Source organism: Balaenoptera ricei, chromosome 6 (genome assembly GCF_028023285.1).
Source record: "Balaenoptera ricei isolate mBalRic1 chromosome 6, mBalRic1.hap2, whole genome shotgun sequence".
Taxonomy (NCBI): Eukaryota; Metazoa; Chordata; class Mammalia; order Artiodactyla; family Balaenopteridae; genus Balaenoptera; species Balaenoptera ricei.
Genome location: NC_082644.1, coordinates 65,563,773 through 65,587,870, shown reverse-complemented (window position 1 = coordinate 65,587,870; position 24,098 = coordinate 65,563,773). Strand labels below are relative to the sequence as shown.

Genomic DNA, 24,098 nt, shown 5'->3' with positions numbered 1-24,098 from the left:
GTCAGAATTCACTTAAGAGAAATAGGGAAACCCCGTGTGACATTTTGCCAAACTTCACACAAGTCTAGAAATAGAATAGAATAAATTTTCCACCCCAGTAATATAGATGTTGTTGAGTTTTTGGTTTTTTTTTTTTTCCCTAAAAAAACTTAACATCATTAAAAAAAAAAAAAAAGAGTTTTCCCTCTGGAAGAAAGCAGACATACATGCTCCCTATACTTTAAGAAGGGTCTGTGAGTCCAGGTGTTTAGTTTCTTACATTTTGATGAATACTGGATAAATGTATGATTTCAGTGACACTGCTTTAAAAAATAGTTAACTAAACATGGCTATTGCAGAAAAAATGAAGAAAATACTCAAAGTCCTGGATGAAAACCCTGAATCTAGGAAGAAGATTCCCCCCCAGCCCTTCTTAAAAGTAAATCTCAAAAAAACACACTGGTGATAAAGAATTAAGCTGTGGTCATCACACTTGCCGTTGAAATGGGAAGCCAGGATTGGAGAATGAGCACATTGGCTCACAGCTGGGAAGACATCAGCAGGGGTGAAAAAGATCACGTGGTGCTGAGGGAGGCTGAACAGGGGAACTTGGTACAGACTAGTTTGAGAAGAGTTGTTGATGCTTGTCCAGACACGGGGCTCAGCCACAGGCTCAGCAAATGGGGCTACACCGTTCTGTGAAGATTTGTTGAAAAATCACACCCTTTTTGTTCCTCAGTGGTATAATCCCCTTATAACTGTTGCAGTCTGATTTTCTGACTCATTTGTATCCTATGTTCAAGCTCTTGTGCCTTTTGCTGTGGCAACGGGAAAGGAACAGATACATTGTCACATTCTACTGTTTCTTTTCCCTTTTTTCCCCTCATCTTTTTAAGGGTACAGTAACAATGGCCATGTTTGCAAAGCCTTTTGTGTTTAGATACTTTAGATACTAATGGATACTTTTGTATCCATTACCCCCTTAATTCCCACGGTGATCCTATGAAGCGCAGCTGTAGAAGCTGAGGCTCAGATGCACATGGGAACTCACCCAAGCACCCCGCTCCCTAGTGGGGGAGCTGGAGCTCAAACTGCAGTCTCCCTCAGTGCCGTTCCTCTGTCAGGGAGCCGGATGGGTGTGAGTTAGCCTGAAATTTGCTCAGATACCGGCAAGCATTATGAGCCCCAAATCTTAACCTTTAGTACAAAAAAACCCAGAGGTCTTGAACTCTTCTTTCTGTTTCCTCATTTTGCATTCATTTGACCACAGTCATTTGAAGAATACTGTTTTTTCTTTATCGTTTACCATTGAAAAGTACCACTTTGGCCTCAAACTTGTAGCACTGAAATTTGTATGTATATATACTTAGACAAAAGCAGCTTGACTTTTACTACCTGAAGCTTGATGGACTCCTGTTCCACGGATCAGCTGAGGGGCTCTCTCATCACACACACAGGCATACACATAAGGGAAGTAGGGCTGTGAACTTCAGGATCAAACGGATTATCCTCATCTTTTAAAAAAGTAATGTGAACGATAGAAGACGACCACACTTTAGTTTTACGATTGCCAGTGAGCCATAATAGAAGCAGTAAATGTCTCTTAGAGTTCTTTCACGCATCTGCTTTGGTAATTCACTGTTCTGTTTGAACAGATCTCACAGAAATGGAATTTTTAAATATTGAGAAAATTCCATTGAGAAATAGAGGGAGAATGAAAAGCTCACCATAAAAGCCATGCCAAGAATAAGCAAGATGTGGCCCACATCTGAAAAATGTTTACTTTTAATCTAAATGAACTTTTCAGAGAAGTTAGTGTTCTCACTCTTTTGCTGAAGAGTCAGTTGCTGGGCCAGTCTAATACCTGTTTGACGTTGTTTAGCCAATTTTTCATGACAGAAAAACATTGTAGGTAATGTTGTAGGTAAACATTGTAGGTAAACATTGTAGGATAAGGTATTGTTATTTTCATGAAGAAAATCTGCATGGTTAGAATTACTTGACTCCTCTGTTGCCGCTATACACCTTTTTATGACCTGTTCATGGCTAGTTGCAAAAACAGGGAAACTGAGGGTAGTGCATAGTGTGTCTTTGGTTCGTTATGGAAGATCTGCCAGTTCTGATTTTGAAATGTTAGGAAAGAAAAAAAAAAAGCTCTAAAGATACCATGGTTTTTATGCTCTAACCTTTTTTGATTATTATTGTAAAAACAGTAAAACAACAACCTTAAAAAAGAGAAACCTAAGGTTCCAGTAATCTAATCATGATGTTTTCCATTTTTGCTTATTCACTGAAATATTTGTTCTTATGTGGTGATTGTAATCACTGTGTTCATTCATGGTGATTTTAGACATTTTTAATTGTTCTGTGTCAGAGATTCTTAACTTGTTGCATGGACTCTTTTGGCAGTTTTTGGTAAAGGCTGTGGATAGTTCTTCAGAGAAGTATTTTAAAATATTAAAAATAAAATACATAGGATTACAGAGGAAACAATAATATTGAAGTACACTTACTAAAATATTTTAAAAATTAGTTTTTGACATGGTAATGTGTGTTTTTTTTAATCAATGCATTAAATAACAAGATGTGGAAATCTATAGGTACCTAGTGTCTGAATGATTACGAGCATCAGTGTTTTGAAACTGTGGCTCTGAAGATGAAGGGGAGGGCAGGGCGGTTGTGGAACTTCATGCCTGATGGTCCCTATTATCTGGGTGAAGGAAGAGGCTCAGCTGTCTTTAGAATGTGAGGGTTTGGGCTTGGGTTCCAGAGTGGTAAGGTCTGGGAACAGATGGGGCAGCCTTGCTTAGCTCTGACGTTGTCCCAGGGACTGAGAAACCTTTTACAGACGTTATTTCTTTGAAGCCTGAGAACAGCTTCCTGAGGAGGAGTTGCTGTTGTCACCTTTACTTGACCAGGGAAGCAGCTAAGCTTGGAAAGATTACCCACAAATAGATCATTGAAAAAAATGTTGACCATTTACTCGTCCTCAGAGGAAGTCCACCTAAATAATCCAGAAGCAATATCCTGGTTAGTAAATCAGTGCAAGTCAGGGTTAGGATTCAATCCTAATCCTTTGACCAGAGCCTGTTTTACCACCTTTTGTCCATTCCCTCAGCTGGGAAAGATAAAAGAACTTCTCGGTGACCCTAAGGGCCACTTGAGATTGAAACCCCACATTTGTCTAATCTAGAAGACAAATCCCCAAACTCACTGTTAGGTGATTTTTCCTCCAGAAGCAGGAGGAGGGATGGGCTCTGGACTGGACAGTGTCCACACAGGGGGCTGTACCCTGACCTGGCTCTTCTCAGGGCCACCGTTTTCCCCACCGGAGAGGGAGAGGGTCTTCCTCTGAAAGGCCACCTGTGGCACGTCTGCTAACGTTGACCTAATAGCTTTTCATCACTGCTTCCTCAGTTTTATTTGGAGACATGGTGCTGGGGTATTTTAACTTAAGCATAAATTTTCTCAATGTGGTCTGCTGCTGGTGTAATTGAAAGACAAGAGGCAAAGAGGTTGCAGCAGGCCACAGAGAGAACCGTTCATGGGTGACAGTTCCTCACAAGAGTCAGATGTATTCAGGGGCCTTGGGGCAGCTTCTGGTGTTTAGAGCAGGAAGTACACCCCAGCATCTTGGTTTGTGTAGTGATCAAAAAAAAATCATGAGAGCTCTTTATTTTTCCTTTTCCCAAACATTCAAATAAGTACCATTCACCAAGATAAGTATATGTAGCAGGAGTGTACATAAATGTTCATTTAAACTGTTAAAAAGTGCCTGTGGGAAGTCAGATAAGAGAGGCGGTTGAGACTTGGCTCGTGGGAGTCAGTTCCTTCACTGCCGATTAGAGATGCCTTTACTGTTTCCTCTCAGACCCGACCAGTGAATGCAATTTCAGTAAATATACAGAAAACAGGCATTTCAGAAACATACACTCCTCTCTAAAAAAAACCTTGAACAAAACAACCCTGCAGCCTTTATAGTGTTGGATGTTTGCACTGTCTCAAAACAAATATTGCTAAGGATAATTAGTCTTTGTCTTTGATTTATTCTGTTTTTTTGTCAGATATCTTAAGGCCTTCAGGCTTGAGGCCAGAAATAAATAGAAAATGTGTCCTAGTCCTTGATCCGATAATGCCAATAGCAAGTCGTATCAGATATTCATAATAAAGATTTTTTTTTTTTTTGCCTGTCCTTGGAACAGCAGGAAGCTTGTAAGCCAGCCTCCCTAAACTGTGACAAACAGGAAAATTGTGTTTCTTTTTAGATTTAACGGAGAATGAAATGATTAAAATGCTATCATTTCCAGCATTAATTCAGAGCGATCTATAAAAATTCTTCTAAGTTATAAGTAACCTCACAAATTTGTGTCGATTTTTGTAGGGTGGAGAGCACATATCAGTGACTAAGCAGGACCTCGTATCAGAAAGGACAGAGTGCCTTTTTTTTTTTTTTAAGTACGTAATTCAGCAATTCTGGGTTCAATTAAATGCTTTATTCGAGGAGAGTAAGAATTTCTGTTTGATCTCTTGTAAACAATAATTTCAAAAAATGAAATTTCCTCTAGGAAACAGGTGCTCTTTAATATTAACATAAAAAGAAATAAAAGTGCAAATAAAAAGTACTTAGAAAATGTTTATTTTGTGGTTTAGGAGGCTTGCTTTCCCCACCCATCAGCTGAAAGATGTTTAGTGACACTTAGTAAGTACTCAGATTAAGATTTGTTCTAAAGCTCTCTATATGCTATAGTTGTATGCCCCCTTCGCCCTTTAAATCTGAAATAAACTTGAAATGAAGTATAGAACCCAAACAGGCTGTTAGAGAAGTAGAAATGATAAGTGATTGATTTTTCTCAGCATAGATAACATTGCCTATTTCGTGATTCAGCAAATGCTGCTTTATAGTATTAGTGAAGTGCCTCTTTCAACATGAGATTGTGATGTTGCCTTTAATATTTAATTTACTTGCAAATGCTGCTTATATGTCTGGCTTTTCTGCATAGCCCAGGTAGTAACTGCAGAGGGGAAGCTCTGTTTTCTGCTGAGGGGGTGTCAGGAAGAAGGGCAGGAGACGTTCAGGGGCTAGCTTGCTGCCCCCATGACTTCTCACCACTTCTGTTTATTCAGTCCATGTTATTTTGGCTGTTTCTGTGACTAGCCTTCGTGCCTGTGCTGAGCTGGATTCAAAACCAGGTCTGTCTGACTTCCCAAGTCCATGCTTCTAATAACCGTGAAATACTGTCCACGTAGGGAAGACAGGAGAGTGTGGTGTTTGGTCAGGGCACTCCCCAGATATTTAGTTTGTACACATGCCAGGTACCTTCGATAATGAGATGAGTAGAATTTGTCCAACCCTCAAAGAGCAAAAGATGGATGAGCAAAGAGACATGCCTGGGCAACAGCCATTCTTAGCCCAAGGTTGTTGAGATTTTCTGGGCTGCTCTGGAGACTTGCTTGGTTGCTGAAGCCACTCAGAAACCTCTTAGCTTTGGTACATCCATCTAGAATGTCCTCCCTCCCTCCCTCCTCATCCCACTGCGTGTGGGCTGGCTGAAACCTGGTAGTCCTTCAAGGTGAACTCAAAGGCAGCCCGCTCTCGCTGGCTCCCCCAGTTCTCTAAAACCCGCTGGACAGCTTCCCTGAGCCACGCGGGGGACCCCGTGTCCCCGCCGCCACTGCGGGCTCAGCCATCATGCAGCACGTCCCCAACACCCTGCAAGGCAGCATAGGATCTGGCGTAGAAGCATTGCACGTAGCCTCTGAACACCAAGAAGTTAATTACAGGGAACTTCTGACTTTGGAGAAACCCCCTTTTTACTTTATTATGAGTTCCCGGGAGCCAGCCTGTGGAACTGACCCAGAAGTGCCTGGACTTGATGACTCATGGCTCTCAGTTCAGAGCGGTGCACAGGTCACCTGCCTGAGCAGTCCTGCCACCTGGCCTGAGCCGTCCAAGCAGAATCGCACCTCCTTCCTCATCCTGTGTTTGGTGTCCCTCGGGTGGCTGTCGTGAAGTTCCTTCTTCGTTGCCCCTCTTTCTCAGTTGAAGAGTGGTGAAGAGCGGGGCGCAGATGGGTAACTGCGCAGGTGCACGTGCCGGCCTCACCTTTGTCCTGCTGGTCCAGCCCCATCTCCTTCCAACTCCGTAGCCCTTCATCTTGCTGATTGTGATGACCGTGGCAACATTTTGTCACAGCTCTTTTTATTTGCCAAATTAAGCTTCTGGAATAAATGGATGGCATCTTTTTGGGTCTCCTTTTGCATTTTTCGAAATGCCTTTCATATAGAAGATATTTAATAAATATCGAGATAGCTGAAAGAATGAATTGACGTGTTATATATAATAAGGAAACAATCCTTCATGTGGTCAATGGATATATATTGAGCACCTACTGTGTGCAGTCAGTGTTCTAGTACTGGATTTAAAAGGTGCTTCCAGAGGATTTCTATTTGGTGATCTTCCCGGCGGTGTTTTCTGCTGATCCAAAATTTTTTTTAAAAAGTCTGACTGGGCTGTTGACATAATGCTTTTCAAGAGTCATATGTTAATTTGTCAGTTTGTGTATGAACTGCCATGGCCTTTCCAGTTCTAAAATCCTTTTGTGATTCTTGTTTAATATTTCTCAGGGCCAACAGAGTCTCCCTTGCTTGTTTTGAATAAGTGCAGCCTTCTGGCTGATCCCCACCACCTCTGCCCGTTTTTCTGGCTCTGTCTCTTGGCCTGGCTGAGCTCATTCCTCTGCCCTTTCCTCTTTAGCCTGCTGCTTGACTTTTTCTTAGCTTCTCACCTTTTGTGGGGTGAATCTCACTAAACAAAAAGCAATGAGATAAATGGCTTCTGATACATATCATAAATAATGATTTAATTCAACACACTTGACACCGTGAGCCATTTATTTTAATGCTCTGAACTTGAAGAGTAGAAATAACTTTTCTTGATGGGGGTGTGGAGAGACAGAGCGCTCACCATGTTACGAGCTGGTGCACAAGTATTCGGAATTGAGTTTTACTGTATCATTTCATGATGTCTGCCATCTGTAACATCCTTAGACCGCTGAGATCAGAACAATTCTGTCTGGCCCAAGTGGTGTGAGACTGCGTATTAATTGCTGCCCCTTACTATAGCAGCACATACCCTGCAGTGTGAGTTCCCCGTGGACACCTCAGTTTCCAACCGTCCCTTCTCCCTTCCTCCCCAGCCGCTCTTTAGCTCTCTGGATAAACTGATTTCTCTCGGTATCAATCTACTCCTCTCTCTGCTCCTTCTGAATCTTGCTCTCACAGGACAGCTCTCGTGTTCTGCTTTTCCTTCTGCCTAAGTTGTTTACACGTCTGTTTCCGCCCCTGGACTGTACGCTCCTTGCTGTAGATCTTAGACTTCATCACACAGTGTTCCCCCAGTGCTGGCCATTATTGGCACGTGAGTGACTGACTTGAATATTTATGAGCAGAACATAAATTTTACAGGTAGAGTAAAAAAAAAAAAAAAGGGGGTTTCTCTTTTAAAACCTATATTTATGGATGTAGAGAAAAATCAAAGTTTCAGCCTCAGTCCTCTGACTTGCCTGCAACAATAGTGACATCCATCAAGTCCAACAGTATTCCCTGTTGGAGCTGGAAATGTCAGTTTGCCATGGAGTACCTGGAAAAAGTGTCTTTGGAGAGCAAAAGGAAAAAGGAATTAGGTAATATCAGCTTGTTACTTGTCTGATAAGGAAATACTAATTAAAATAAAAGTATTTGTGCCTGTTTTGAAATTACCAGCTTATTTATGGAAGAAAAAAGACTCATAAAATTGGCAAAACAACAATAAAATCATACTACAAATCATATTAAAAGAAAAAAAAAGAAGGGAAGGGGATGTGCTTTGAACCTGTAACTCCTTCACAGCCCATCATTTCTTGATGCCCTTTGCCAGGCTGTGTGCTCAAGGAATCTAATGATACACAAAGCCTCATTGCCAGATACTTCATTAAATCCTCAATCCATTAGGAGCTTTAATGGCCTATGCCGTTGGAATAAGTATGGAAATCTAGTCCCCCAAGAAAGTACAGTGATCTATAAATCATACTTGCCTGAGGATTCTCTCAGCCCTTGACACAGAAGAATAGATGAAAAAACATTGTACTTCCTGAATTGCCTTATACTAGAGCCTCTCAGAATAAGCCACACCCTTTAACACTTTAACCCTCCAGCCCAGTGGTTCTCAAAGTGGGATCCCTGGATCAACAGCATCAGTATTACTGACAACTTGTCAGAAATGCAAGTTCAACAGCCCCAGCCCAGACACACTGAAATTCTGGGGGTGGCGCCTGCAACCTGTGCTTGAAGCAGGCCTCCCAGTGATTCTGAAGTCCTCTAACATCTCTGGTGGCATAGTTACGTGTGGGGTCTTTTTTCACTGTTGAGGAAACAGGTGAGCAGGTCTATAGCTTGACCAAAATATACTTGCCTGGATTCAGTTTAATTCGACAAACACTGAGCAGCTGTTATGTCCCAGGCATCCTTACTAGAAAACCATAAAGGTGAATGACACCTTAAAGTCACTCTCCAGTGTCATCTGTGTCAGCATTTTCCTGCTGTGCTATGTTGGTCTCCCTGGACATCAGCCCTCCTCGACTTTGTTGTGAAGCACCCCAAGTGATGGCTGTCTAGGCTGCCTCATTTGACTTCTCCAACCTCCTTTATTTATCGTCTTCCAGAAATTGGTTCCTTATCCCTTTCCCAGTGGGTCACTGGCATCTCAAACAGGAACTGCAGGAAGAATGGCCCTGTCTTTCTGAACCTTCTGCGCTTTTAAGTGCCCAACGGTCTTACTGTTCACACATTCCTTTCAGTCCTCATCCCTCTAGAAACTGGTCACCTCAACCCTCATCTATTTCGAAACTAAAGCAGCTGCTAAAGAGGTTCTTTCCCACAGCACACAGACTGTCCAGCCCTGGCCTTGAGTGAGTAGCTCTATTTAAAGGAAGATATAGAATCTCTGTCAACAAAGAATAGCAAGAGTGAAAAACACTTAACATTTACCTTCCTCCTAATAGCCACTTCCCTAGTCCAAGTCCTCATCATCCTTTGCCTCAGTATTTCTGTGGCTTCCTAACAGTTTCATTTCCCACCAGTCTGTTCTTTATTCACCTTGCTGCTAGAGTGATCTTAACTTGAATACTGATTCCATCATTTCACAGCTCACTATCTTCAAATACGTGCCCATGGCCTATAGCTGGGGTCAGCACACTAGGGCACGTGCTTGTTGTTGTAAATAAAGTTTTATTGGAACACAGCCACACCCATGATTTGTGAATTATCTGTAGTGGCTTTTACACTACAGTTGACCCTTGAGCAACATGGGTCCATTTATCTGTGGATTTTTTTTTCCAATAAATATATGGGAAAATTTTTTGGAGATTCGTGGCAATTTGAAAAACTTGCAGATGAACCATGTAGTTTAGAAATATGGAAAAAATTAAGAAAATGTTAGGTATGTCATGAATGCATAAACTATATGTAGATACTAGTCTATTTTATCATTTACTACCATAAAATATACCCAGATCTATTATAAAAAGTTAAAATTTATCAGAAGTTACACACACAAACACAGACCACACATGGCGCCACCCATTACATTCGGCTCCCATAGAGCAGTCATATTACTGCTTCTTCATTATTAATGCATGAATCATTATACCTGTAAATAAATGTGAATTTTTTTTAACATTATCTTTTCATTTTTGATGCCTAGTATTAGCAATATGTTTAACATCTACAGTTTTTCATATCATATAAGACAATATTGATGTAGGTACTGACAGACAATTCACCTTGTAAACAGATGACATAAACTTAGGTATGGATAAATATAGTACAGTACTGTCAATGTATTTTATCTTCTTTGACTTTTTAAATAACATTTTCATTTCTCTAGTTTACTTTATTGTAAGAATAGCGTGTATAATACATATGACATACAAAATACGTGTTCATCAACTGTTTATGTTATGGGTAAGCCTTCTGGTCAGCAGTAGTCTATTAGTAGTTAAGTTTGGGGTAGTCAAAAGTTACATGATTTTTGACTGTGCAGGGGTTGGGGTTGGTGCCCCTAAGCCCCACATTGTTCAATTCAACTATACAATGCAGAGTTGAGTACTTGCAACTGGTACTGTATGGCTCACAGGCCTAAAATATTTTTCTGGCACTTTAAGAAAACTTCTGCTACCCTTGGTCTATAAGATAAAATTTAGTCTGTTTACAGTTAACTTACTGATATGTTTGGGTTTAGTTCTACCAATTTACAACGTGCCTTTTCCTTTGCTCCCACCTGTTCTATGTTTCTGTTTCTTTCCTTTCATGTCTTTGTTTGAATTTATTATTTTTCCTTATTCTATTTGTTTTCACACTATTAGTGAATTGGTACTTTTACCCTTTTCCCAGACAATTCAAGAACATTTAGAACATTTAAAACTTCACTTTTACTACTTCTTCCTTATATGCTACAATTGTCATCTATTCAAATTCTCTCTGTTTTCAAACCCAGAAGACATTACTGTTATTGTTCATACAGTCCATATTCATTTAGATTTATCCACATATTTAGCGTTTTGGTTACTCTTTACTTCTTCATTGCATACTTCTGATCCTTGAATGTGAAAAAGAAAAAATAATCTATATGTTTGCTCTCACATTTGAATGAAAATTAGGCTGGATGTAGACCAAATTTAATTTTCCTCTATAAATTGGAAGACATTGTTTCATTGTCTTTTAGCACTCACTATTGCAGATTAGAGATCTGACAGTAATCTGATTTTTATTCTTTGGAAGATTTTGGGATTTTCTCTTTTTATTTGGAAATATAAGATGTATCTAAGATGTGTTTAGGTGATTTAAAAAAAAAATTAATCCTACTTGTTGGGCCTTTTTTCAGGTCTGGAAAATTTCTGTTATTTTCTCTTTTTCTATTCATCTAGAGTGCCTTTTAGAGAGATAATAGAACATCTGGATCTCTTTTCCATACTGCTTAGCATTTGTGTTCCATTTTCCTTCTTTTTTGATCTTTTCTTCTGTGTTCTGTACAATCTCTGGGCTCCATCTTCCAGCTGCTAATTTGATCTTCAGTGGGATCCATTTCAGAATTCAGCACATCTTAATTTTTTTTTTTTTTTACAATAATATTTTAAATTTTAGAACTGGGTGGTTGTTACTGTTTTTGTTTTACAATTGATGGGATCTGTTTGGGAATCTCTATCATAACACGTGCTGCATCTCTTTTAAACTCGTCTTCTGTTTCCCCTTACCTGATTCCTTAGGCCAGCTATTCTTCTATTTATTAATTATAGTACCTCTTGTTCATGGCATTGTTTTCCTTCAAGTGTTCGTGATTTTTAAAGTATATGATTGTATTTTATCTTGGGTGCACTATTTTTTTTCCTTAGCCCAAACGAGAATTCACTTGTCTTATTGGCAAATGATAGGTCAGGTCACAGGACTCGGCTTCAGATCGGATCAGATTATTTCACCTGCTGATGATGAGTGGGGGCAGGTGGGCCATGGGGTTGGCCTGACAGTGGGTCCCTTGTCTTTTAATTATTTGCTTCCACTCTTGACGTTGGCCTTGCCAGAATTGCCTCCTCAGAGAAATCTACTAATAGTTTTTTGCTGGGGCTCTCCTCCCTGGAATTAAGTGCTCTCTTTTTTGTTAGTCAGTGCTCTTGTGGTTTCATTCTTTTTCCTATCTCTGTTTATTTAGGGTTTGGGGCTGGTGGGTTTGTAGCAGGGGCTGAGGCCACCATCTTGATCCAGTCAGTCATTGCATTTCTTTAAAGCCTTCTTCCCTATGTTGCCCCCAAGCATACCTCATTGCACTGGTCATTCTAGTTTCATACAGCATTTTGTTTCTACTTTTTTCATAGTACTTAATTCTATTGTAACATTCTAGGAAGTGGCTTATATATCCTAATCTTTGCCCTACTGAATTAAATTCCGTAGCCCAGCAGTATAGTTGTTAAATTGCCATAGATGCTTTAGCCAGGGTAGAGAACAATTGGTTTAGTAGCAAGCAAGTGAAACTGGGGTTTTGAAATACTATGTAGACTGTAATACAGCATACGGAATGGCTCCCCTACTAAGTTTTGTGGAGTTCTCTATCTCTGTGAGAACCTATCAGATGTTTAAGCCAAACTTCTCAACTCTGTGAATAAATATCTTCCAAAGCATTGCATTACAATAGTCTGCAGGTTGACTTTCTAAGGATACTGGTTTTATCCTTAGAAATGGCCACCTCTGGTCTTCCTGGGAAAGGAGGCACTTCCCTTACTAGATTCCAAGGAGTGAGTTATTAGTAGGCTTAAATGTATTCTCTCTGTCTCCTTCCCTCTTTCTGGAGAGCTTCTGTTTATTGAGGAAGTTAATGGTAGAAGAGGCTGGGAGTTACCAGTTCATTAATTAGCTAAGTCATAGTACTCTTTCTTACTCTTAATCCTATTTAATTGGTAAAATAGGAAACAATTTCTCCTTTCGTACATCTGTCAATATCTGAATTTATTCAAACACTGACCTCTTTGTGGTGTGATTAGGCTCTTAAAAGATTATCTGATTATGCCTGGGGTTCCTGATATGAGGTCTTTCTATTATATCTGTCATCATATTTCAAATGGTTGGCATTGACAAAAAGATACTGGTAAACCAAGAGTTACCAGGAATATATTGAAACTGATACCAAGAATTGCCAAAGAGATATCAAGATGTTAAATAATGCTTTTGTTTGTATTGTAATGGATCTTTTTTTAGTTCTATGGGAAGATGAATCAAAATGGCATGAAATAAAAGACTGTGAGACTGGTTAGGAGGCCATTACTACACTGGGCAAGACAACATGGACAGAGATGGTGAAAGTTGGTATAGATGGGTAGGTGAGATCAGAGCAAGATTAAGGTGCAGAATCTATAAGACTGAAGATGCTGATCAGATGTGAGGGCAAAGAAGAGTTAGAAGTTTTGTCCACATTGATTCTTACAGGTCTGTTGATAAAATATTACGGTCCTCAAAAGGCATTGAGTATAAGTACCTTTTTGTCCCAGGTAGGAAAATGTACCTATAAAAGAAGAACATTTGTATCATCATTTGATCAGATTGCAGACTTACTTTATCCTTAGGAATGAAAAGTTGAGCTTTTTGATCATTCTGTTTCTTCTGCTTTCTGAACCTGACCCTGTGTTGTTCTACAACTATTTTTTTCCTAACCTTCAAGTATTCACAAATCTTGCATTTAGTGAAGCTGTTTGATTTTTTTCCATCTCTCATAACAAATGTACTGATAATGTTTAGGGCTAATTGTATGCGATTTAATTTTCATATTGTGGTAATTATTATTGCAGTTTTTATTTCCATTCTTTCTTCCCCAGGCATAGTCAGCTATAGATATTCAACAGAATTATGCCCTTTGGGGTGATTTTCAATTTTCTCACTTTGGGAGGCATATTTTTGTTTCAGTCATGAAGGGTTCAGATTTGGATTATTAAACACTTGAGCCTGCAGTTTCCACATTGGACCATTTAACACTTTACGTTTCCTTGTAAATGGAAACGTGAGCCCAGCTGTGTGCTCTTTGGGTATTTCTGAAGACCTCGTCTAACTTAGGAGAGTATGTGCCTGTCTGTCAAACCCATAGTCTATCTCTTGATGTACAGAAAGGCCTGGCATGCAGAAGGTAAAAGAGAAGTAGCTTCAGCATTCATGGGTGATTTACAGGAGCACCCGGGGGGCCTCTTCCTCAGCTCTGTGCCTGGAGAAGCATGTGCAAAAGGGCTTGGCTTTCCTCACCACAAGGAGTATTTCAGCATGTGTCTGGTAGTATGCGGCCGTAGCTGTGTGTTTCCTTGAAGGTACGCAGCTTATGTTGTCACAGTCACTCTCACCATTAGGGGCCCTGGAGGTCAGGCCTTGTTGATGTAATCAGTTTTTTTACTCTCTAATAGCTATTATGCTGTGAAGTGTGGAAATTGGCTAAGTTAACCGAGTTTGAATTGATGCTCTTCTTTGTTTTAACCCTCCAGAAATGCATGTTCTGCAGGCACCGGGTGAAGAAGGTCTCTGGAGCCTGCATCCAGTGTTCCTATGGCCGCTGCCCGGCCTCATTCCACGTCACGTGTGCTCATGCTGCTGGGGTGCTGATGGAGCCTGACGATTGGCCGTATGTGGTGAACATCACGTGCTTTCGACATAAAGTCAACCCAAATGTGGTAAGGCCTGCTCTCCCTTTACCGATGCCAAGACTGCATATGAATCCCTTCCTGCACACCTCCCAGGGCTAGCGTGCTCTAGTCTGTAATGTTACTCATTGATGATGTGTCTAGACTGTGAGTTTCTTGAGGGCAGGTATTATACATTATTATTTACTAGTATTTGCCCAAGACCCATCAGTGTCTGGCACATGCTAGATGCAATAAATATTTATTGAGTTGAATGAGTGAATGAACAGATGAATGGATAAAACTCTTTATGCCTGTTCTGGTTTGGGGTCTGTATACAGGGCTGCTGAGTATGCTTGTACAGGTTGTGTCCTGCACATCTCTGGGATGAGGGGGAGAGCATTTCTGGGAAGAGACTGATGTGAAAGCGTCTCCTGAGATCCTGCAGTGTTTAATCCAGACACCTGTACACTCTGGCCTTAGGGGTTTATTTAATCCCTTCTAGAGAAAACAAAGAGCAGCAACCCAGTAAAGGGAGGGAGAGGGTGATCACAAGTGTTTGGGGACTTGCTGTCTGAGACGGGATAAGTTAGGGGCAGCATCGAGGCCCTGGGAGGAGTGAGGACAAGCTCAGAAAAGCAGAAATGCAGAAGAGAAGTTCAGAGGGCAGCGTTTTCTGCCTTTTCCATTTCACTCAGGACTGAACCTATTTCTGGGAAAAGAGTGTTTGCAACTAACTACCATGTGAATTTAACTGTAAGTCAGTTGACCTGTCCTTGGTGAATGGAGTCTTTCCTCTGTTTCAAAGGCTTAGAATCATTAAGAGGTAGTTCCTATGCCTTTGTTAGCTCTCCTGTTCATCGTCATTGTTTTTGGCTGCCAGTGAGGACTCTAAAGCATCCTGTCGACCCTCAGCTTTGCTAACGTGCTGCCCCTTGTTACCCCTGGGAAGCCTGGCCGCAGATTATTTGCAGACTAACATGCTTGTCCTATGTCTCTAATCACCTCCTGTGAGCAGCCTGCCAAGTCGTCGGTATGGGCTTGGGGAACCGTGACGCATACACAACAGATCTCTTGGCTTTTTAATGATTCTGGCAACTTCCATTGGTGTCTTGAGAGATGCTTGATGTTTGTGGGTTGGAACTCGGTGTGGATGCATGCGAATGTGCAAATGTAGAAAATGACATCACCAACTGTCACATCTATTTTAAAGTCATTTTCCACACTTTTCCATTGTCTTAGGTCTCAAGTTACATATTCATTCGTGCTTTTTCCTTAGTTTCTTGAGTTGATGGGCTCTTGCTAAGAATAGTATATGTACTCAGCAGAAAACACACTTCAGCAGCTTAAAAAAATTACACTAATAACACATTGCATTATGTGGGGCTTTGCCATTTACAGTGAAGTCACTAGCATTACCTCATTAGATGACACATGTGAATACATTTTGAGATGTGAACCAGGTCATGGCCTCTGGAGTCGGAGTTGTTGGTGTTCACACTTAGATTCTGCCAGTAACGCATGTGCAGCCTTGTGCAAGTTCTTCTCTCTGAGTCTCAGCTTCCTTGTCTACAATGGCATGCCTACCTTACCATGTGGTTTTCAATCCACCGGACACTGTAAGCCCTCAGAAAATGAAAGTTGTACTACTGCTTTCTCTTTTTGTTACTTCTGCTGCTACAATCCTATGTGAACTGGGCCACATGAGTAATATTATCCCTGCTTCAAGGATAAGAAGCTCAAGTTCAGAGAGGTTCAGTTTTTTGCCCAAATAGATTCAGTTAATGAGCGACAGGTGCTGGAATGTAAATGTCTTTTCAGCCCCTACTCTACTATTTGTTGAATTCCAAACCCCAAACCTCCAGTGGTGCTAGAGGTGTTCATCTAAAGCTTTGCTTGGGATCATACATTCCCTTTTTAATATTCCAGAGCTCTGTGGTTACTGATGATTATATTGAAGTTGCTATTAAAGAGATCCAGGTGTTCAATCAGGACCTCATTCCTCTTAACTCTGATGTGTGGCTCAGTCAGGTTTATGTTACTAATGTGTTTCATAAATGATGATGAAAAGGAAAATATTTGACTTTGAGGTGATTTAGGAACTACTCTCCCCTACAGATTACTTTAAGCTTGGTATACTTTGTAAAGGGTAGGGAAAAGATCATATAATTTACATTACATGTGGCAGGTTTTCCTTATGAGGAAAACATTTTAGTGATTGTAAATTGCGTTTGCAAAGCTCTCTAGGGGGAAGCACTATGAACACTGGATTTCTAAAATACATTCCTGAGAGCTAATACTTATCCATTATTCTTTAATTAGACTTCAAGTATAGATTCCTCCCCAAAATGTTTGACAACTAACTAGAGGGAATTCATAGAATCTGGCAACTTTGGTTAAGAGCATTGTAATTACCCTTACTGCGTTAAGTGTCCTTTCCTTTTTCAAGCATAAAAAAATTGAACTTCACTCAAGGATCTCTCTTTGTGTAAACTGTGAGTGCCAGGGGACACACTCCCAAGAGTCGGAAGTGTAGTTTGTCTATGTTCTTAACCATGCCTTGGTTGTTTGGGAGTAATGGGCAATCACTGAATCATAGCAGTGGAAAACCTGAGATAAATTTCAGGCTAACTTGGCGAGCCAACACAGGCATTTTAGAGAGTAGAGGATGCCTGTACAATTTAGGTGAAATGAAGTATAAAGCTACAGTTACTTCAGTTTTCCATTTTTACTCACTTTAGAGTCTTTGTTTCCCTTTTTTTTTTTTTTTTTTTGCTTTTTTACATCCAAAAGGGCCATTTTAAAGTAAATTCTACTCCTCCTTTAATGCCATAAATTATTTAAAATATACTAGCTTATTCAGTGTTGTTGAGCTTTGGGTGTAAAGTCATTCTGGATAATGGTATAAAAATTTTGTCTGATTTATTATAATGCACTTTTCCAGTAGACAGTAATCATACTCTGTAATTAGAATGATAGTATTTGGAAAAATAGGTAGCTTTCAAATTCTTAAAGTAGAAAGGAGCATATTACAGAAAGTGTTCAGCTAATCCTTGTTAATCTAAATTTTAGTTTGCAGTTTTCAGTGTTTTTGTCAAACATATTTTTTGACTGGCACCTTACTTTCTTTCAAATATGAGGTTTCATTCGTGTGTGCATGTATGTGTGCACATGTGTTTAGGTGTGTAGTGTTGTGGTACTTGACCATCCTTTGCCGTGAGCCACTGTGACCTCTTTTCTGGCTCTATTTCTGAAGGTTCCATTGGATGTATTCCTAACCCACTTACATGCACGTTGCACAGATGTTTATAAGGAAAAGACAGAGAACACAATAAATAGTAAAATGGTTTTGAACCTGGGAGCCTTGAAAACATTCTTCTCCAGAACAGACAATGAGCTGCTCATAAATTATATACTTCCTGCAAAGTACAGCCACCACTGGGCCATCTCCTCACACCTGAGTAAACTAGACAGGTGTCCAATGGAAGAGATGCCTGAATAATGAAGGGCAACAGAACTGAGAAAGATGGAATGCACAGATTTCTTTTTCAAGCAAATTACTTCAATAAACCTTCATATTAGATTTATAGTGTTTGTTCCATATATGCAGTGTTGGAGCTCCAGAATCACTTGTACTTTATGCATTAATACACTGTAAGGAACAAGGCCTGTCTAATACAGAATCTTATACAAGGTACATCATTTTCATCTCAATACCCTCTCCTATCAAAGACATTTGAGACATTTATTTCCGTTATAATTTTCTAAGTTGTGGCTATTAGCAGGGAGACAGACACCTATTCAAAAAAGAGGAAGAACTTGAAGTAAACATCTTAGTGGTCAATTTTTTTCCTGCTATTTTGTGTACCTTTTCTTCAATTTTTTTCTATTATTTTAACTAGATCATTATATTAACTGATTTAACCAGTGTTTTATCTTTTAAACTAGTACTCAGCCTTCCATAGAAGCTGCTTTGTATAAATTTGTTGAAATAACTCACTAATGCTAGGGAATGAGCTTAGTAGACAGAAGAGAGCTAGTGTTTATTGAGCATCTTTTATGTCGTGTGTGTGTTAGATATTTTACATGGGCACCTTACTTCAAGGCAGTGTTCTTGGTGTGGGCAATGGAAAGTAGTGGTTATGTTGGCTTCTGTATGGCACCCCCCCACACACTCTGAAAGTTTCTCTTGTTATTCTGCCCCTTTAGCTTGCCTTCATGTTCTCTTCTAGCACTCATCTTTGTAATAGAACTTGAGTTCTTGCTCAGCACTTACTGACTTCTTTCCCCACCTGTGTCTTCAGCCCAGCTGCCCAGACAAGCTTTAGCACAACTCCTTCCCTGCTGCCACTATGCGTGGCTCAGGACAGGAGGGACACCCGCATTGCCCAGGATCTGGTGAAGGGCTTATAGCAAGGCAGCTCTTCTGGTTAATCTGTGCTTACATAACTAACCTCTGGGTGGTAATGGGGTGAGGATACCTGTCATCACTGACAATAAAACCTTTCCTTGGTGTGCAGAAACAACTTTCACCTTGCCAGCATGTGGAGCAATGGACGATCAAGGCCCCTAAATTCTAAACCCTAGAATATTGTATAGTGTATTGTACTTTCAGTATCAGTTATTGAGAAAACACCAAGTGACCAAAAAAAAAAAAAAACCATTAAGAAATCAGTAACACTTTTATATGAATTCATTAATTATAAAAAGGGTCTGCAGTGTTTCAGGTTGATTATGGATTGATAGGGAGAGACCCCAAATACTCATTCCCACTATAAATCCCCACTGACCATTTTGAGCATCATTATGGGTTCTAGCCTTTTAGAGATCCAACAGGTACCAGTTGACTGTAATTTTCTTCTTGGTGCTTCTGTCACACTTTGACCATGTGGTTTCAAAACCAGGCACTCTGACACAGAACGAGGCTCTTAGCTGCTATGCTCTATTCCATAATAAGACAGGGTAAATAAAGATATGAATAAAATGTTTTGGGAGTGCTTGGAAGGAAGTCACTAATTCTATCGGGGGCAGCCAGGTAGAATTCACAGAGGAGGTAACATTTGTGCTGGTTCTAAACAGAGAGAGTTTGAGTTTGCTGAGAGTTTGAGTCGATGTGTTGACCCTGTCGGAGCCAGGCAAACTCGCTGGCATCGGAAGGCCACACTGAAAGCAAACTAAACTCTCACTTGTGATTAGTTCTCAGTTATCCAGTTGTCTCTTGATTCAAACTATAGTTTGAATCCATCAGTGTTTTTTTTTCTTTTTCTTTTTCTTTTCCCTCCTTTAGTTTGGATTTCCATTCCATGGCTTGACTCTGTCCCCTTCTAGTTTCTCTTCCATGCTTTTAAGAAAGAGAACCAGGATTTAGCTAACACTCATCTAACAATGATATGAATGGTGCCATTTCCACAATCCTCTTCCTGCCCCCCAGATCTGGGTGTCTTTGTGTTTAACTGACAGTGTTTGGTGGTGGTTGTTTTTCCTATAACAATTTGGATATTGCTAACTCCCTTTCTGTTCAGTCAGTAAAGTTTGCTATGACCAGATAACAAGCTCTTCTTAGACTTGCACATAATAATCTGGTATTTGTATATGATTTGTTTCTTCTGTGTAAATTATTTTTGAAATGCCCTTCTGAATTTGTACTGTTACTGAAAAGCAGAGAGAATTCTGACCAAAGCAAATGTCTGGAGTAAAAAGTTCTTAGCAAGGGTTCAAACAAACAAACATACAAACAAACAAACAAACAATACGGTGATTCAAGGATGAATCTGATCAATCTTTCTAAATCATACATACATTTGAAAAAAGAAATCCCTTACCCTTTTATCAGTAGGAGTGTTTTGTGGAGATCTCAATCCATGTATCCTAGATGACAGAAAGTTAAGGCCAGATTTGCCTGGGAGGAGAAATATTTAACACAGACATTTTAGAATATTTACAATTGGAACCAGTTTTTCCCTTGTTCACTCTGTCAGGTAGAACCAGTGAAGACAGTGTTTTTCTTAATTATATCAAGAAAATTAAGTATATCCCACTTCAAACTTCTGTACTCTATTAATAACCCTCATTTTAATTTCCTGCTCCTCCTTCTGTAGACATTTCCAGGGGAAGGGCGAGGCCAGTGATCATGGAGCTTTTCTCCCCCAGGCTTCCAGTCAGTAGAACAAGGGCTTCAGAGGAGCTGTGGCACATCCTTGGTCCCTGGGGTCCCATTGTTATTGCCTTCATAGCTAGTGTAGTTAGGGAATCTCTCTGAGGGCCATCCTACCTTCTGCTGGGCCTGGCTGTGGGGCATAGAGGAAAAGTTCCACTGACACTCTCCCCACAAGCTCCCTGCAATCACCTCATGGTCCTAGGCCAGAGGCTCTTTTGTCTCCATTGAGCCATCTTTAGCTTACCCTTCTGTCCCTCCCCATTTTCCAGCTCCTTTTCAAAGTCTGGCCACTTGGTAAGGGTCTTTGTGCCCGTCCCAGCTCAGGCACCAGCTGCAGAGATTCCAGACCCATTTCTGATGCTAATTAAAGTGTTTCAAGGGATTTTTGAACTTGTGGGAAGAGATAACAGGTGCCTCCATTGCAGATTCCAATTTTAATTCAGTCAAGGATACAGAAACTAATCAGAATGGGGAGACCATGCAGGCAGAGAAAGGCCAAATGCCTTGGTGTGCCACCTCTCCTGCACACTGTTCCCTAGTGGACTACCCAGTTGTGGCAGTATCTGCATGGGGTTGGCTGCTGCTGGATCTGAATCAAAACTGTATTTTGCTAGCATATGTCGATAGTTGCTCTCTCTTAAGGATTTACATTCCCATTGTGGAAGAATGTACTGTTAACAGTCTGGGTCTTTCCATTTAAGGAAAAATTTGCAAGCAACTGGCTCTGGAATCAGACTTCTGGTTAGCAAAGCCACATCCTCATCTGGGGGCAGAAAGCAGAGTGGGTTTCCAGGGGCTCAGAACAATATCTCTGCCTTTAAGTACAGCATTTCTCCAGACCCTGATTTCTTATCCTTTATCCTTTAATCTGGTTGGGTAAAAAAACATTATTTCAAATGCTTGCCGGAAACATCCAAATGCATTTGAAAAATGTTAGGACATAGGTTGTGTGGGACGCCCTATTTATTTTGCAAATAGACAGCACTTGCTCCTAAGGGCCTGAAGAGCCCCTGAAATAACTCTGAAGCCATGTTGGCTACTGAGGCCTTAAGTGTTTTTGATGTGAGTGTTAGCAATCACCCTCTTTGGAGCCTTGATTTTCAGGAGCTCTCTTGTTCGACAGCCTTGGCTGTCTTTCTCTCTCTCAAAATGCTGAATAAGTTAGCTTTATAGAAAGGAGAATTTTGCCTGAACTTTTTTCAGCCTTGTAAAACTGCAAATTAATCCCGATTTAAACAAGAAAATTTCATGAAAAAAATCTGCATCTTGGTACAGGTGTTTGGTTTTTATCACTAAAGCAGACTCATCAGAAGCCCCAGGAGAAACTTGTCAGTGTTGTATTTCCTGCTTGGCCCTGTTATCCCCACCCCCTGCCCCGAAGTGCATCATGGAACCAGGGACCAGTCAGCAGACCTACCGCAGAAGGGCCAACTGCAGGAAGGAATGTTTACCTGGGACGGTGGATACTTGGCAACTTCAAGGACCACACGTACTGAGGAAAATCAAGTCTTCCACTCTAACAACCACTTATGTGGCTACGTTTTTTAGCATAGGTAAGATGTGTTTCTATATGAAACACTTGCTCAGTTTTTCACAGAATTAATATTTCTCAGTTCCCAGGAAATTTTAAGCTTTTCAGCAATTTATACACCTTTTTAAAAAAAGTAATTAAGGCTTGCATTATTGTCTGTTAGCTTGTTAAGAAAATTAAGTAGTGACACTAAATCCCGTATTTTAACATTGGTATTACAGTCAAGCACCATGGATACAGTAGAGAAATATAAATGGAATGTGCCACAACAGCAAAGGGTATTTGACATTCCAACATCCTGTAAAGCATAAGAGGCAGGATATTTAATTCCTTCATTTAGAAAACAGTAATTAGACGCCATACTCGTAATGAAATCCATAGATACTGACAAAATGTAATGAGAGTATAATTTTATGAGACTATTAACTGCAAGCAATAGAAAAGACACTTAAATGAGGTAAGTTCCAAGGTTTCTATCTAAAAGTCTAGGTCTATGTTCTGTGTCCACTTTCAGCAGACATGATATATAAAACTCTGAATTAACTAGAAAGGCCTCTTGCGGTCTCTTGGCAGGAAGCCAGGCAGCCTGGGGCTACTTCCCCCCTTTCCACAGAGTGTTGGTAGCCATCCTGGGCTCTGACACATTTCTCATGTGTAAATAAATACTTCTTTCCGGGTATAAAAGGGATGGTTTCTTGACCATTCCTTATCTGAAGTTGGCTTGTTTTCACCGTGAGGTTTCATGCATCCTCCCTGTCTTGTCCCACACTGGGTATAGTGGGTCAGTGAAATTATAGTTATCTGAAGGAACATAAGAAACTCCTGTTTCTACATCTTTCAATAAAACATTCTTCAAATTTTTCTTTCAGCCATTACTGGGCTGACCTGTCACTCAGAAGCTTTTTCTTGGGGCAGGAGGGAGGGAGAAGTGAAAAGCCTCTTCTTTGTGGGCATCGGATACGCTCATGGGTTATTTTCCATTTTGTTTGTCTTTTCTTGAGAATTAGGTAGGCCTTTAAGTTAATTTTGTCCCCCTTTTCTCATATATTTCTCAGGAATTAGAAGAAAATTAAAAATTTGCAAACCCTTATATTAAACAACTTTTAACTGTACCTTAAAGTGTGTTGTCATGTATCTCTATCATGTATTTTGAGAAAAGAAGAGCATCTTTAATAGATGCAAAGAAGTAGCTTTTGTCAAGGCTGCAGAGCCCAGAGAGATTAAAAGGAGGTCGACAAGGCACGGGGCTGGAAAGGAGGGGCTGCTCCAGGGCCTCTCAGTCCTTCCCCTGCCCTTCCTGCCTCCACTGGAACCTCACACAGCTGTCTTTCAAGCACAGTTCTGGGCACATAGATGCATTTAATTAACACTTGATAGACTGACAGATGGATATTAGCTTGCTTGCTTAATAGCGGACGTTAAAGACTGGATTTGTCCTCTTTGATTAACATTGATGATTTGATTAACATTGGTGAGCCAGTGAGGCAGAATCTGCGCTGTTCCTGCTGTTGTTGTGATGGGCAGTAGAAAGCTTTTGGCTGACTTCTCTGCCACTGCTCCTTTGGCTGTTTCTCCTGAAATTTCAAACGAAGCTTAGGAAGCTTGCACTTGTTCATTCTCAATCTCTCTCTCTCTCTCTCTCTCTCTCTGTCTCTCTCTCTCTCTCTCTACCTCTCCCTCCCCTCTTTCTCTCTGATGCTCATGTAAGTAGTGTGCCTTTGTAGAATCAGAATTGCTTGTCCCACCCTGATTTTCTCTCCTGTTCAAGGTGACTTCCCCCTTTTGTTGAGAGCAGCATATCAAGGTAGATGAGGTAAATAAAATTAATAATAGCTAATATTGGTTTAGTGTCTTTTAAAGTTTATTGAACGCTTTCATAAGTATTGGGTTGGCCAAAAAAGGTTCGTTCAGTTTTTTCCTTAAGATGCCTCTAGTAGCACTTAGTTGTCTTTAACTTCATTTGAAACAATTTTGTTAGATTGTATTGTGACAGCTATTGTATCAGCGTACATTTAAAAAAAACTTATCAAAATTGGTGAATTTTTGTGCAGCCATTTTAATATTGAAGATGGAAGGGAAAAAGCAACATTTTTGGCATATTATGCTTTATTATTTCAAGAAAGGTAAAAACGCAACTGAAATGCAAAAAAAGATTTGTGCAGTCTATGGAGAAGGTGCTGTGACTGATCAAACGCGTCAGAAGTGGTTTGAGAGGTTTCGTGCTGGAGATTTCTCACTGGGTGATGCTTCA

General features: G+C 40.3%; 1 protein-coding gene across 5 annotated transcripts in view; it reads left to right on the top strand.

Moving 5' to 3' along the window:
* KDM4C (lysine demethylase 4C) overlaps nucleotides 1-24,098 on the top strand; it is a 423,829-nt gene that overhangs the window by 324,093 nt on the left and 75,638 nt on the right. For all 5 annotated transcript variants that reach the window (XM_059924758.1, XM_059924756.1, XM_059924755.1 and 2 more), the window contains one exon: nucleotides 14,025-14,210. In XM_059924758.1, coding sequence (XP_059780741.1) covers nucleotides 14,025-14,210 — 186 coding nt within the window. The remainder of the gene's footprint in view (nucleotides 1-14,024; nucleotides 14,211-24,098) is intronic.